General features: G+C 41.5%; 1 protein-coding gene across 1 annotated transcript; it reads right to left on the minus strand.

Annotated features, from left to right (window-relative positions):
• Positions 1-4,170: 4,170 nt before the first annotated feature.
• Positions 4,171-8,956, minus strand: LOC115771210 (serine/arginine repetitive matrix protein 2). Its single transcript, XM_030716809.1, has 3 exons — positions 8,845-8,956; positions 6,892-7,339; positions 4,171-5,797 (listed from the first exon to the last, which is right to left on the minus strand). The coding sequence occupies exons 1-3, from the start codon at positions 8,954-8,956 to the stop codon at positions 4,171-4,173; spliced, it is 2,187 nt and encodes a 728-aa protein (XP_030572669.1).
• Positions 8,957-15,952: the final 6,996 nt, after the last annotated feature.

Consider the following 15,952-nt stretch of genomic DNA (forward strand, 5'->3'; position numbering starts at 1 on the left):
TTTTAGCTCATGTCTAAAATGTTTTAAAATGTTTTGGCCTCTAGAAAAGTAATTTATTTTCCACTTCTCTATAGCACATTTCCTCCAAATTTGCAAAGTGCATGCACTCTTCGCTTAACATATGCTCCATTCTTTTTTGCTATTATTGTTAAATTTAGGGCTTTTGCTTGGCAGCAGCATAACAACAACAACAGCAGCAACAAATAGCAACAACAATGTACAACAAAGTAGTCACGAATTAGCGCAGTTCAGCTTGCAACAGGCAGACACTGGGATTGGGCTTGGGGCTGTGGCAGAGCCGAATAGTTATAGTCTCAGACATATGGTTAAGAATATGCTTGTTCCAGATGCAGCTGTTGCCACATGTGCCGTGGCAAGTAGGTCTCAGCCATAAAACGCATTTTGGTTGCAACAGTGTCGCGCGTTCGTTGCCTAAGTCTTTTGTTTGCTGACGCATGAGCGAATGCCCGAATGGACGAATGGCCGCTTGCAATGCTTGAATATGTCTGACTGTCGCACTGATTTATGTGCTTGACCGCACAAGACACCTACGCACCCACACACACACACACACACACACACGCGCACACACACACACACATAGTTGCCCATTAATATTTAATGCACATATTTATGCACTTTGAGTTTTCCCAGTTATCAGAGCTGATAAGTAGCTTATGTAATAGCCCAAAAAACAAAAAAAAAAATGGGTTAAAAGTTAACTCTGACAGTTTAATTTGACATTTTGCTTTTTACACTCGCCAAGTTTGACTTTTGGAGGGAGAAAGATGACAGAGTGCTTTATGTTTCTTTCCAATTTTCCTTTGCATTTGCTTAACAAGATTTGTAGCTGATGTTGTTGTTGTGCTGTATATTGAATTGTCATTTCTTTTGACAATTTAATTTGGATTATGCCATACGGCTACCGAAATACCAGCCAAAAAAGATAAACAACTGAAAGCACTGTAAAAGGTAAAGTCGCAGGCGCAGTCAGATAAAAAGCAGATGTTTATGTGTGTGTTGCATGCGGCGTCTTGTGGTGTGTTTGTCTGTTTGGCTTGTGGCCGGGGCACGTTTTCTGCTCAGTCCATTAAAAACAAAAGGCTCTCGAAACGCATTGAAGATGTCCACGTCGCCAAGCGTATAATAAAAATTATTAATGGCTGGCGAACGTCTTCCATTTCCGTCTTGACCCGCCGTTATGCAAAATGTTAGCGTAAAAGGCCAAACGAAAGCAGCCGCCAATTGTAGAAATGTTTGCCTAACAAATGATTGCCATTTTGCCAGCTCTGCCAACTCAGACCAAGTGCGTCGCGTTCCGCCAGCTACCCGATTGCCAGTTGCAATATTAATTGAAAATTCGCATGCGCGGCTGCCAAAAAACTTTTTGAATTTCATTTTTTTTTGAGTGCGAGCAATTTTGGTCGAAAAATGTTACAGTCAACAGTGGTTTAACAGCGCTGTTAACTGCTGCTGTTAAGTGTTTGGCTGTTGCTGTTAGCCTGTTCGTATAATTGTAACAACTTGTAGCGGAAGCCTGCAACTCGGCTACGGCCATTGTCTTCTGGCTGTCTTTTTGATTTTATCGCTCAAAAATCTACAATCAGCCGCATGTTGCATAAACTTATTGATTTGCCTGGCTGCTGTTGTTACTGGTTGTTGCTGTCGTTGCACATATAAACAAATCAGCTGGTGGCTAACAAACAATTGCATAAATCAATTTTACACCAGAAAAAAAATAAACGAAAAAAACAAAAATTGTAGCTGGCGCCGCAGTTGTGGCACGGCCCACAGTGCGTATGGCATAAACATTGTTGGCGCATGTAAATTTGATTAAAAGCTAGTTTTACCACACAACAACAGCCGCAAAAAAAAAAAATGAAAAGAAAAAGAAACACAAATGAAGTGCTAAAATGTAGTTTTCGGTGCATTGCTAATTTCAAATGTCTTGAGCACAAATGACGCCTCCATTTATGATAAATGAAAGTAAAAGTACAAAAACACTTACACTTCATAGATCATTAGCGTTAGTTGTGCTGTTGTTGTTGTTGCCGCTGCTGTTGCCTCTTGTGGCTGCCACGTATGCGTGGCGCGTTCAATGAACCGCCAGCCAGCCATACAGCTGAGACAGTCAGTCAGTCAGTTAGCTGCCTTGTAAAAGTCAGCGTCATTAAAAATAGAAATGCCCGCTGCCGCCAAAGCTTACAAAACTTGTTCTTTCACTTTCAATGTCACGCCACGAAAAAAAAAAACAAAGAGGAAAAAAACAAAACCAGCAGAAACAGAAGACCTTCAACTTTAGTTTTTAGCTGCAGCCGCCTACACAAGCGCAGGCACTTCCACTTCCACCTGAACTAACTCTGGGGGCCACTTGTGCCGCCGCCGCTGCTGCTGCTGCTGCTGCTTCTTCCGCCTGGAAATTAATTGCGGCATAAACCAAACATTTTGCGAGTCAATGTACGTAATTTGAAAATCGTGCCAAAATAGTTGCAAAGCCAATTGCGACGGCTGCTGCCGCTGCTGCTGCTGCTGCTGGCTACAGGTGCGACGGGGTCTAACGATATGACACCCCCGCAAAATGCTTGACTATCTGTAAATAAGTATTCGTATTCGTATTCGTATTTGTATTCGCATTCGTATTTGTATTCGTTTGGCCGACTGCTTGTTGCTCTCTGCTGTAGTCATTTGTCTGCATGTCGCTTTGTTGAATTGTCTATTTGTTTGCCAAAAAGTGCCATGAAGACAAGTTGTTGTTGTTGCTGTTGTTGCAGTTGTTGCCTGAAAGCAATTTCATTTGTTGCCTTGCCAGGCTGCTGCTGCTGCTGCGACTGCGGCTGCGGCTGCTACAACAAATTACTATCATTGCTGTTAATAGTTCATTAAGTCACGGACGGCAGACGTGGCGCATGTGGTACGTGAAACATGAAACATAAAACGAACATAAAACACAAAAACGAAACTCCAAGTGGCAGAATAATTGAGTGAACGGCAAAGATAAACAATTCAATTTTAGCTCTTTTGTTATTAAGTCATCAATTAGAAAAAACAGATCTTACAATTTTATACATACATTGGGCTATAAAGGTTGATTCGCCAACTTACTTCAAATTGGCCTTATTATAATGGGGGCTGTAGTTTATTAATAGTTGTCCCTTGTGACAATTGGTACTATGGAACTTTTAGGCATAAGTAATCCAGAGTAAAATTCATAGCAATTAGTTATTCATTAATAAAATATTACTTATTATTATTAAAATATTACTTTAATTTGCTGAACTCATCAAATTTTCAAAACTCTTTGAGTAGAATAATTCAACTTTGTTTACATGTAGAATTTATGCGCGCTTCACTTTTAACAGTGCTTGGATCCAATGCTTATGTTAATGATTAGCACATGTAAACTTCATGTTAATTCCATGTTAATGGAAATCTGTTGGACGCACTCTTCATTAAACAGTCGAGTGAACTAGTTAACTTCTATTTGGAGTAAATTATGATATTTCGTGATTTTAGACATTTGGTTTAATAAATACAAAAAGAGGGTACATGCAGTTGCCTTTCATTTAATTTGACTGTGTGTAGTAGACTTTCCTTGACTCAAAGCTTTTGCATGTATATGGAAACATTATTTATGTCTTATAATTTAATTCAACATTTCATTTTGAGGTACTAAATCGCTGGGTTGCTTATTTTAATAATTGTTTTATAGGTATTTGGTTTGTTATAAGTCTAACAATTTGTCGTTAATATATTTGGAAGCTTATTTGCGTTATAAATATTATTTCGAATTAAATGGCAGTTAGATTGTAATTAATAATTCATTAAAAGAGTAACGAAGCAAATTTTTATAATTGTGTATATAATGTTAATTATGTCAATTCATAGAGCATATTAATAAAATCTAAAAATATTTGAAAATAATAATGAATAATTCATGTTCATTATTGTTTCCAATTAATAATAATAAATTATTGTTCCCAATATTTAAAGTGTTAACTTTTTCCAATATTTGGAATTATTAAAAAATAGTTTCTATTTTCATGAAATAATCTTATTTAATTTTTAAATAAACTATCTAAATAATTTAATAAATTTTAAATAACTTAGATAAATAATCATTTCAGAAATTCCGTATAATTATAATTATGGAAAACTCTTTCTAACATTTATCTATTTCATCACAAATTCATTACAACAGATTTCACAGCGCTCGAGCAGCTGGGGAGCTGCTTTAGCTGGCGAGGTCAGCTCGATTATGCCACAGTTGCCAAAGCCTTTCAACTCCTGACTGCCATTGTGCTCCACTTGACGTCTAATCCAGGGTGAAGTGCGTCGCGAGGCAGTTGAGTTGCGACCCAAACGCGAACTGCCGGAACGCATAGACTGCAGCGTTATGGTCGAGCCACGCCAGTCGGCCAGCCGGGCCAGGGCTGCCTCCAAGTCGCTGTCATCGTACGCCATCATGACAACCTGATCTGGTGACAGCGAGACGGCGCTGGGCGTGTTCAGATGACTCAAGGGTCTGACGACCACCTCAGTGCTGCTGCTGTTGGAGGAGAGGCGCGAAGAAGCACGCGACGCGGCGGGCGATCTGGTGACAGTTGCGCTAAAGATTGGAGCAACAGCATGCGGCTTGGCTCTTTGAGGTGAGTGTGGCAAGGAGTTAATTCTCTGAGGTGTTGTAGTTGCTGTGCTGGACTTGGGCAGGATATGTATTCCATCTTCTAGCGGCTGCTTTGTAAATGATGCAGGAGACCGCCTTGAAGGCGTTGTGCTGGGCGTGGCCTTTGTGTCAGTTGATTTGCCGTTGCCGCGTGCCGCCAAAGGCGTTGGCATTTTAAGGCTGGCGTCAGCGCGATCCGCTGCCGAGGGGCTGTGCAGCAGCGAGCTAACCGTTGAGGGCGTGGCCAGCAGCAGCGCGGAGCTGATGTCTCTTGACGAGTCCAGCATCGATTTAAGCGTCTCACTTAGCTGGTGCTTGGCCTGATCTTTGCCCGGCTTGTGTACAGGTAGCGGTACGCTTATGCGCTCAACTCTTATGGGTTCCATCTGTGTGTGGGTTAGGTCCAGGAATCGTCGACTGACTGGCACGGGCGCCTCTGCCGTGGGCAGTCGGGACTGTGGCTTCTGCTTGCGTGGCAGCGTGGAGCGGGACAAGTTCGAGGTGGATCTGGCTAAGGGCAGTTGATGAATGTCGCCAGCAGCAGCAGCAGGGCGCAAGCCCAGTCCTGTGGCCAGGCTGCTGCGCCTAACCGGACTGTATGTGCTGTGTGGCTCCTCGGGCAGCACAGCCGGCTGCCCCCTGGCCCAAAGGGAGCGACTGCCGACACGTGTTGTCGTGGCCACGGTCTTGGCAATGGGCAGGCTGATGCGTTCGCGTTGCGGATTAAAGTCAAAGGCTCGGATGCCGCCGCCAACATTCGAGAGCCTCGAACTGGCGCGCGACACACTGACCGGCTGCTCGGCGCCCACGAACTTGGCATATTCACGCTGTCCGCCGCGTCGTCTGGGCGGTGCTGGGGTCGGTTGGCCGCTGGACAGGTCCGACTGCGACTGGGAGGCGCTCGACTGTGAGTTGCCCTCGAAGCTGAAGTGGCCATCATAATGGCCCGGTTTGTCGCGCAGGCTGGTGTAATCCTTGTAGACGGAAAAGTGATTTTGGCTATGCGCAAAGCTCTCGTAGGGTCTAAATTTGCGACTCTTGGCCAGCTGATCGGCCAGTTTTTCCCATTCGGTGGTGCTGGGACGACGTAGCTCCTCCTCTTCCTGCTGCTTCTCCTTCTGCTGCCAACGATTTCTGCATTTGTGTGTGTGTGGGGGAGGGGGGTTGTTTTTTGTGGGCGGGGTGCGTTTGTGTATGTATGTTAATACGGATTTTTTTTGTTTTTTTTAGGCAGCTGTTCTGTGTGCTTTGTGTGTGAGGAGCTCTGTTTTATTACACTCTTGCCAAACTCTAAATGGATCTCTTATTTTGTAACTACGGATTATTGCGGACTATTATACTGGAAATGGACATTACGAAAAGCTAGCTTGTGGATGCTCCTTAAGTCTGAGCTTTTTTTGAGAACCGGACAAGCACGACGGAGTATCGGATTCTGGCCCCGCCCGGACTGGGCATCAAGGTAAGTTTAAGTTAGAAATTTTATATTGAGCAAGACCTAAAACCTTTTTTGAACCAGCCCGATTGAGGCCCTAAACTTGTACCCTAAAGATTCCAAAGACAGGTAGAAGGTTTGAGCGTCGTATAGCGAACCCTCCTCTACTATTCTGTTTTTGTGATTGTTGCCCTGAAAGAGTTACAAAAATATATTGCTTATGAGAGAAATGAAAGACTTGAGAAACACGATAGTTCTCATTTCTTGATACTTAGTTATGATAAGTTACAGACAATTAAACTCGCAGATCCCCAATTTAAAGTGAACTATTTCTGACCCCTCCATTGAGCAATAGTTAAGCAAGAGCTCTTATAAACCTGGACAGGCCAAAGTTTTGTTTATAAGTGTGTTATAGTATATTTAAAGATATATAATTATGTATTACCAATACTACGTACAAGACTTGTTGCTGTTGTTCTTGTTAGTTAGCTAATTGCTAGCTCGCAATAATAAGAAATGCAGAGTATATGATATGTACATGGAGATAAAAGTTATTTATTTACAATTTACACATAGTTTAAGAGAGGGAAAAAGAGAGTAGTTTATATATATATATATATATAAGATAATTATATAGTATTATATGATAGATATTTACTTGGAGCTACAAACGGGCACTACAAAAGCTAAAGTACAAACTACGCGCTTATATGCATCTGGGTGCAACAGTTTCTACGTTTGATTCAGTGGACTCTACGGGCTCTACGCAACGGCTGTGCTCGCTAGGCTTACTTACTCCACGCTCGCCGCCGCCTGCGTCGCAGCTGGCTGCACTGCCTCCGCTGTGGCTGCCTCCGTGGCAGCTGGCGGCAGAGCCTTCGTATCGCTCATCGCCTGGGCGCTCAGCTCGGCGAGCTCCTGCAGCGATGGCTTTGGCGTTGGCGGCGCCTCCTCTTCATTGGCCAGCGCTCGCTCAATCTCCGGCTCCGGCGTCGACGTCTTCAGACTGTCCGCATCTGCCTCAAGCGCGGGCGTGGGCGCTCTTGATGTACTTGGCTCGGCCGTGGGCGCTGCGTCCGTTTTTGCCTCCAAGTGCAGACCCTCCATTACCTTGTGCTTGGCCTCGTCCAGTGCTTCGGTGCCATCCTTAAAGGCGCTGCCCAGCTCATTGGTGATGCCCGCGACGGCGGTGCTCACCGTTTCCTTGGCCGTGTCAATGGTCGAACAAAGCGCTTGGGTGGCATCTAAATGACAAAATGTTGACAATAAGTAAACATTTATGCTATTCTTGTTCATATTGATTAATATGCGACAACAGGTCGTTAACCTGCCTGTCAATTAAGCTGCCTGCAATCAATATGTGTAGTGTCGGGACTTTCAGTTAAAGAGATACCCTGCATAATTACCTATGGTATATAAATGCAAACAAACATCATGCATTGAACTCAAGACAGACTATTGAATACATTGTATTAAAAATTAAAGTGAAGAATGTTCAAACGATTCTTCGATCGATATTTATCGATTTACGATTATGATCTTGATATGATATGCGAGATCATTTTATGTTTGGAGTAAGCCACATTGCAGCAAAAATGAAAATGAACTGAGAATGATTATTTGGAAAGCTTTTTTACACTAAAAGTCAATCAATTATTATTAATAATAAAAAGAAATCTAGCTTCCTTTGTAAATAATATGATCACAACTCAAAAAGTTTGTTCAATTTCGCTTAAACTTTCTTTGCTCCTTCACAAATCGAAATTATATTATGATCTAAAGGAAAAACACTTGCAGAAAAATATTCTAAGATTCTAAGAGTCAAGTAGCTAAAGTCTACGACTAATAATAATTGAAAGAAAATCTTTGCAAATAACTACCTAGAAGTAGTCCAATTTGCTGAATCATACTCTTTAGTGACACACTGCTCCAAACTTTAAAGGCTTCTCCTCCCATTTATTCAACCTGGAAAACTAATGATAAATGTCTGCAGGTCCTTTGCGTGGCAAGGCCACAATTAGTTGGTTTCGCCATCTAATGAAATAGACTCTCACTTGTTTGCCGTGTAATTTGCCAAAGTGAATGAATCAATCAATTTGGCAATTGGCCTAGCAAAATGCCAGCAACACGTATATGTAAATTTCTACCTATATTATTTAAAACAGAGGCCGTCTGCTCCAATTTGCTGGTCACGCAAAAAACTCGTTTTTCTTCATATGCTTTTAATAGAAATATGTGTGTAATATATGCATAAATATGTATAAATATGTGTGTATATGTGTGTGTGTATAAAGTAAGTAGTGCTCATAAAAAAAGGGAAAAAAACGTGTCGAAGCGCAGGACACGCAGCTTTTTGGCTTTTGCTGCTGCTCAATTGTTCTTGATTAGCTGACATTATTATATTGGCCCCGGGCTCATTATGCGAGCTCTTTATGATGGGACTAGCACAATAGAAAGCGTGGGGTCAAAGGTTGAATAGTGTATTGCGGTTGGTTTCATAAGGCTAATGAATAATATGCCCGATTGATTTGCTGTCACGACGCACTATGCAAATATTAAGTATACGTCTAGTGTTTAACATTTGCTGCCTGAATGCACTCGGTTGGTTGGTAATGAGAAATGCGCTTCTAAATGTCAACCAACACACACACACAGGCACACACACACACACACACACACACACACACACACACACACACACACACACACACACACACACAGGCACACACACACACAGGCACACACACACCTTCAACAGCCGCCTCGCCTTGCTTCTTGACATCGCCTGCCACATGAGTGGCGGCTTTTAGCATTTCACTGCCCGCGGTCGCCACCATTGGAGTGCTGCTGGCGCAGCCCATGGCTGCTGTCGAGTATATATACTCAATATATATATATTTTTATAGAACTGCAGTTGGCTGTTGTTTTGGTTGCAGCGCACAATTTTCAAATCATATTCATAGAATGCAAGTGATACAAAAAAAAAAAAGAAACTGCTAAATATGAATAGAACACAACGCGCCCGCCTTTGGTCACGAACTCAACGCAACTGAACTGGCCCAAAAGTACAGGACCCAGGCAGAGGGTCAGTTGCCTTGGTCATTTAGCAATGGCAATAGTACACCAGCAACAACAGCAACAACAACAACAGCAACAACAACAACAGCAACAACAACAACAGCAACAACAACAACAACGGTAACAACTACTTACACATACAATGAGCACTCGTTGGGGCACGCAACAGGACCTCGGTTCAGAGTCAGAGTCTTTTGCCCATTTGTGTGTAGGTTCGTGTGCGTTTGCCACTTCAAGTGAACCAAATTGTTGAGGTCATGCGCGTTGTGCGCACATTTTATAGGCTAAAGGGTTTCACTTCTGTTGCTGCTTAAAAAAAAAGCAACACAACTAGCATAAAAAACTAGCTAAAATAGGCTAAATATGAGTACCCACTGTGGCGTGTCTAGGTGGCGTGTCTGGCTACGCTTTGCCCGCCGATAGGTGGCGTGCCTTCACATGTGTGTGTGCGTGTGTGTGTGTGCAGTGAAAAGTTGTGCCACCAACACATATGACGCAGTTTTTCACTTGTTGGTCTAGTTTGTTCATGGTATATGAAAACCAGCAGGCACAGTAAGCTCTGCAAAGTGCAAAACAAACAGATACCCTTGCCACCAATTCTGTCTAAGATATATTTTTATTATAGTAGTCAATATTGCCCAGATTACACTTATAAGCTGCCACAACATTCAATGTTGAGATATTTTGAAGAGCAAAAAAAGGAAGGTTTCTAAATCCGCTCAAGGATTAAACGGGTCTATGTTTATAAGACTTATTTCACATGTAACAAGCATACTAAGGCTATCCTATCTTCTTGAGATGGTTCACATCTAATACTCTTATATTTATCTCAATGTTTCTAACCGCTGAACCTTGCACTTGAGTTCATTAGGCAACTGAACTTTGAGGATCTTACTAGTTCGACCTGCAGACTGCCTCAGGCTGTTTTTCTATCTCATGGAAAGGTCATCATCCTTTAGATTAGTTCGTGTCTTCAACATGAACTTTAATTTGAATGATTTATCTAATAGTTTTTTTTCATTCCCAGAACTGTTTTAACTAGTTTTGATTAAAGATCAAGCCTTGGAATATATCTTTAACATTTAAAGAACTTGTCCTCGACCTGACAAAATTTATATAAATATGTGTGCCACATCTTTATTGCTTTTTACACAACCGTTTCTCTCTCTTTATTTTGTTATTATTTTTTTTTCAGTTTTTCCAAGACAATTGCCTTATTATCTTTTGTGCTAGTTAGCTGGAACTAGTTAAAACCCACACATACATATATATTTATATTCTGCTACTAAGATCAAGATCTTCACGATGGATGCCAGTTAAGATTTTGACGTCGCGTCGCGTTATTCTTTTTCTCGCTGAACATTTACGAAAATTGATTTTTGATTTATTTTTTGGTTTTTTGTTTTGCTTTTTATACTCCGAATCCAATGATTATCAAGGGTGTATACATTTTGTGCAAATATACGCAAAATATTGAAAGTAGCATCTGTGATCTTATAAAGTTTATATATATATATTCCGGATCAGCCTGACGCACTAATTAGATCTAGTTATATCCGTCTGTCCGTCCGTTTGTCTGTATAAACACGTCGATCTTGGATATCATAAGAATCTTGGGTCTTTAATATTGATTATTAATATTGAGATATGGTTTCTGTATAAGCACTTCGATCTTGGAAACCTTAAGAGATAGAGACTTGAAATGATAAATATATATATTCTTGTATGCTATACCTCCCCCATTTTCCACAGAATTGCAATTGTCCCACGACAGCTCACTTTTGAGTTCAGGGTATCTTAAGGACGTGCACTCCCGACTAGAGCGCTCTTGTTTTTGCTTATTTTGCGATCAACGGCAACGTCCGGCGATTGGCGCTGACTGCGTTGGGTTTGCGGCTCGATGGGTTCGTCGAATGGGTTTTTGCGCGTGATTTATGTCAGTCAGGCAGTGACAGCGCTTTTCATGAGCCAATAAAGTTGTCCATGTCGCTTTGTCATATTCATATATCATTGCCATACACCCGGCGACTTATGTCACATGTTCCGCTACGGCTTCAGCTGCGACTCCATCTGACTTTGACTTTTCAAATGCGAATACAAATATGAGTGCTCCGTTGGAGAGGCCTGCGTATAAACGGGGCTTAAGTGCGCGATCGAATTGTGACAAAACACAATTTGGTCGGTACGAAAAACGACACTCGACCAACTCGCATATAAATCAGCGCACGCAGCTGGCCAAAAGCTGAGCGCGTCGAGGTTCATTAGACTTCGTCTGTTGGCTCTTGTCTGTCTGACGTTAATTACATAAGCTAAGCGGCGCTTAATTATGTGCTCAACAATAGCACCCAAGTGCTTAAACTCCACATGATGTAATGCCCTCACCCCGAACGGTATGCGAAAGTTAATTGTTTCCATACCCTTGCTGCAGGTTAACTCAGCTAGCTGTGCAGGCTTGTTACGCGCGGAAGTAATGAAAGTTAATGAAAGTTCACAAAATCACTCACAGTCCATTGAAAGCTTTTCAATGGAGCCCTACATTAAGCAAAAGCTGCCGAAAGCTTCAATAAGCTCATGAAAGCTCGGGAAGTGACTTACAACCAAGTTAAAACTCCTTTTATATCACACATTAATCAAAAGCTGCCGAAAGCTGATTAAAGCTATTGAAAGCACATTCAAGCACCAAAAGCCCTTCACAGGCTAGTTGTTCTTTATAAGCTTTAAAAAGCACAGAATCACCGAAAAAGCTCATGAAAGTTCAAATCCAGTTTAGAACTAAATTGAAGGCTACTTTCAACAAACACAGATGAAGTCCAGCTGTTGCATTTCTTAATCTATTTAATATATCTTAAGATTTATTACTTTTTTATATTCAAGGGCATTAAAAGTTCGGTATATTTGTGAACAGTCTAATAACTGTTGGTGGTATTCGTGTTCACTTTCAATACACGCAAGAATAATGGCAATTGTCAGACAGGTAGACAAACTGACTGACAGACGGAGGGAGACAAAGAGACGGACAGCTTCCTCTTGCAATTTGTATGGGCTTTTGTCTTTGGCGACAGCTTCCTCAAACATGCTTTGAACTTGGCTTAGCAGTAGATTGTACAACTTGTTTGCTGCTGCCCCAAAGGGGCATAAATTGTAATTATGCCTGCCACTGTGGCAAACAATAAATCTCAAAGTATTTATCGTGCAACATGACAGAAGTGGGTCGTACCTGGGCTGGGATACAATTGCATTCAGTTAGCGCCTACCCTATTTTTTTTCTCCTCGCTTTATTATACCCTAAAAAACGGTTAAAAAGGGTATGATGATTTTCGCAAATGTATGTAAGGGACTGAAGGAAGCATCTCCGATACCATAAAGCACATCTATATGAACAGGAATACAAGCGAAGAGGATCTTGTTGACTTTCCGTCTGTCGAAAACTACAATAATTGGAGAGATTATAGCTAAGTAGCTTAGTATGTATATTTTTGCATAGTATACACAGTTTGGAAATTTTGTATATATTTCTAATTCCTCCTATATCCCTCACAGAATTGCAAAAATCCCCATTTTTGAATGCAGCGTCTTGCACTTTGGTATATACACATATTTGTATGACATATACAAGAACTGAAACTTTCATCATGATCAGGCTATAAGTTCCTGAGTTAATCAAGAATGCATTTCCCATAAATAGTGTGGGGCAAAGGAAGAAGAAGCACATGCAGCCTGCCTGTGTATTTATGAGTATGCGTGTATTAGTAGGAACCTAGAGGTTGGGAATCATGGGTTAAGGGTATCTTCCAGTCGAGCACTCTTATTTACTTACTTTTTGCATATGGGGGGAGTTAACAAAAACCCGAAATAAAATCAAAATACTCGTAAAGCCGAGCTTAGATGTGTGAGTGGTGGCAACAATCGAAACACACATTTTTTAAATGCAGTTATGACTAAATGCAAAAGTTATTTTTATGGAGCTGTTGTTGTGATATTTGTTGTTGTTGTGATTGTTGTTGTGGCTGCTGTCGCTTAAAATTGTGCGCATAACTTAAAACATGAAAAGTTACTTAGAGATCGGGGCACCGCGTCGTGGCAGCCTTTAATTAAAAGCGACAGGTTTCCAAGACATTCTGCGTTATTTGCATTGATGCAGTTGCAGTTGCAATTGCACTTATTGTAATTACATACGATATGCCGCTGACCAAAATGCCGCGCCCCGGCCCCCAATGCTGACACACATTCGCCTGCGTTTGAAGATGCAAATGGAGCCGCGATTCGCGGTCAGAGGCGCCAAATTTATGTAATCAAAAACCAAAACCAAATCAAATCAAAAAACGAAGTAAAGAAAAACATAGCCAACTTTAGCACGGCATTAAATTGCCAGCTCCGCGCTTTGATGATGTCAGCTTTAGATGGCCGGCCAAGTCGGCCATTGAAGCGAAGGCAATACAAAACCTAAGCAAAAAGGTTATCGATGTCTCAAGATCGCCAGTGAAATGGCAGGCAGCGAACAAAATTTCACCCGTAATGCAATCGCACGCAATGTCCAAGGTCCAAGACAAGATCTGAATTACCAGAGCGCGCCTCCTGTGTGCCAAAGGGAAAGCGGCGCGACGTTTCTAGCCACGATGAGTTTTTGTTTTCCTCTTTTCTTTTCTTTCGCTTTTAATTATATGTATATCTAAAATGTATACAAGTATAGAACCTGTGCAGCATAAATCAAAAGCTGACGGGCAGCTCACACTTGAACTTAATTAAAAACGCTCGAGAGCTGAAGTTGGGCTTAGAGCGTGATTTTTGTAGAAATATCATAAATCAATGCAGTGCGAAAGCAAACGAATAAAATTCAATTTGTAATCAAAATACAGAAAAATAATAAAAACAAAAAAAAAAAAGAAAGACGACGCCTGCAACGCCCTACACAATGTAGGCAGAGGCAAAAAAGAATCTGTGGCTTCAATCAGCCAGTTGCCGCAGCCAGAAATACCGCAAGAGTCTTAGAGCCAGAATCAAGGAATAGCTTAGCCATAGCTTCTAAGAATGCACTTGGGTTAGCTGACGGGTTTTGGAGAGGTTGTGGGGGGGCGTAGATGAGTAGATGAGCCCGAAAGACCATAAAAATGAACATGCCAGGCGGCTGTCAAAAGGCAACGGCGCTGTTCTTGAGACGGCTACTCAAAAAAGAGCAGACAAAATGAAAAGAACGAACGAACTCAAGAGTGTGTTTGGTTTTCCTTTTTCTTTCTTTTTATTTTTGGAGTGACGTTTCGGGTTTGGCATTCAGAAGAACAAAAGCCAGCGCCGCAGCGCTGCTCCATTGCCCGAGGGGCCTAGAGACGGCAGCGTGACGGATCGTGAGAGCTACGACTAGATCAAGTGTGGACTGTCAATGAAGAGTCCAAGCTCAAGAATGCCTTAGTTTTTACAGAATGTCGAATGATAATGAACTGGTCACTGAGCATTTAATTGTAGTGGAACTAGTTAAGCAATAGAACCAATGAACAAGTTCTCTTTAAACTTTCTTTCGTAGCCATCACTACTGAACTATTGTCAAGCCATGAACCAGTTTACCAGCTTGTAATTTTATTTCTTGAGATTCTACAATTTGGTTTGTTATTTATAGATATTCTATATATTATGTTCTAAGTGTGAAGTATCAGCATTTATAGTGAAATATTTTCTTGGAAAATCCTAAGAATACGAATGTCGCTGGTTCCGTTCTCGGCTTTCGTGAAGCAGCTTTTCCACATCCTGCACCCAGCATATATGTTCTAAGTTTTAATGCAACATGTCTAATTTAAATTGCCCGTTGTTCTGAAAATATTGAAACTGCAAATATTTTCGTATACAAAATGCGGGCTAGATTTGTGCTCTAACCAAAATTGACATGCATCAAATATAGTCAAATATAATTGTTGGAGTTTCTAAATTTAGTTTTAAGTTTCTCATTTAGAAGTTCAAAATATGAAGCAAATCAACTATTTTTAGTCTGTTTAACTATTTAACAACTGATTTGGGATAAGGTTCAGATCTTAGTTAAAAACAATTTTAATTTCATGCTTCGAGCACGAACTAGTTCATTAATAGACTTCTCAAGATAGACTTTTAGACAACACGTTACCAATACTCGAACCACTTTAAACTAGTCATGACTTCAAGTCAAGAACTTGCTTAACTCGGGTTAAGTAAAACAGTCAGACTCTTGATCCAGTTTATGAACATTTAAAACGCGCTAGCTACAACTTATTGTCCATCTCTAGCCAGGAGCGATCGGCGACGGAATGTGTATGGACTGCGCTTCATTTGATTTCGTTCCATTTGCTGTTTTGGCCTGTTTGCGTTAACCTTGGGGCCAGCGGATCGGAGCAGCAAAAGAAGTTTTTTTGTTTTGCATGCCGCGTCTGAAGCGAGCGCGACGCGGTGGCAAACAAAAGTGGCAAAGTGATTGACGTCTTGCAACGCTGACTTTTCTTTTCCTCTTCAATTCGAGATCTGTGAGCGCACACAAATTGAACCTGCCAACTGGCAGCTAGCAGCTAGCGGTGGCAATGCCAGCTGCAATTGACTTTTGTGGGTCAGGGTCAGCCAGACAAATGTCAAACTAACACATGCAACACGGGCGGGGCAAGCGCGGCCAATTGCACACGCAAGCGACTCGTTCGAATATGCGAATGCGAATGAGTGTATTCACATGTGTCCGCAGCCACTTTCTTTACAATTAATATGAGTTACTCTCTGTGTGTTTGTGTGTGTGCATTGTGTGTGTGTGTTTATCGCTTCTTGCTAATCGC

This window comes from Drosophila novamexicana, unplaced genomic scaffold (assembly GCF_003285875.2).
Source record: "Drosophila novamexicana strain 15010-1031.04,08,12 unplaced genomic scaffold, DnovRS2.1 tig00000024-arrow-pilon, whole genome shotgun sequence".
Taxonomy (NCBI): Eukaryota; Metazoa; Arthropoda; class Insecta; order Diptera; family Drosophilidae; genus Drosophila; species Drosophila novamexicana.

Bases quoted from the DNA above. Each gene is read 5' to 3' on its own strand.
- LOC115771210 (XM_030716809.1), bottom strand. From the start codon at position 8,956: ATGGGCTGCGCCAGCAGCACTCCAATGGTGGCGACCGCGGGCAGTGAA. The intron at 7,340-8,844 runs GTGTGTGTGTGC...TTTGTCATTTAG, and splicing joins AGGCGAGGCGGCTGTTGAAG to ATGCCACCCAAGCGCTTTGT. The intron at 5,798-6,891 runs GTAAGTAAGCCT...ACACAAATGCAG, and splicing joins CAGGCGGCGGCGAGCGTGGA to AAATCGTTGGCAGCAGAAGG.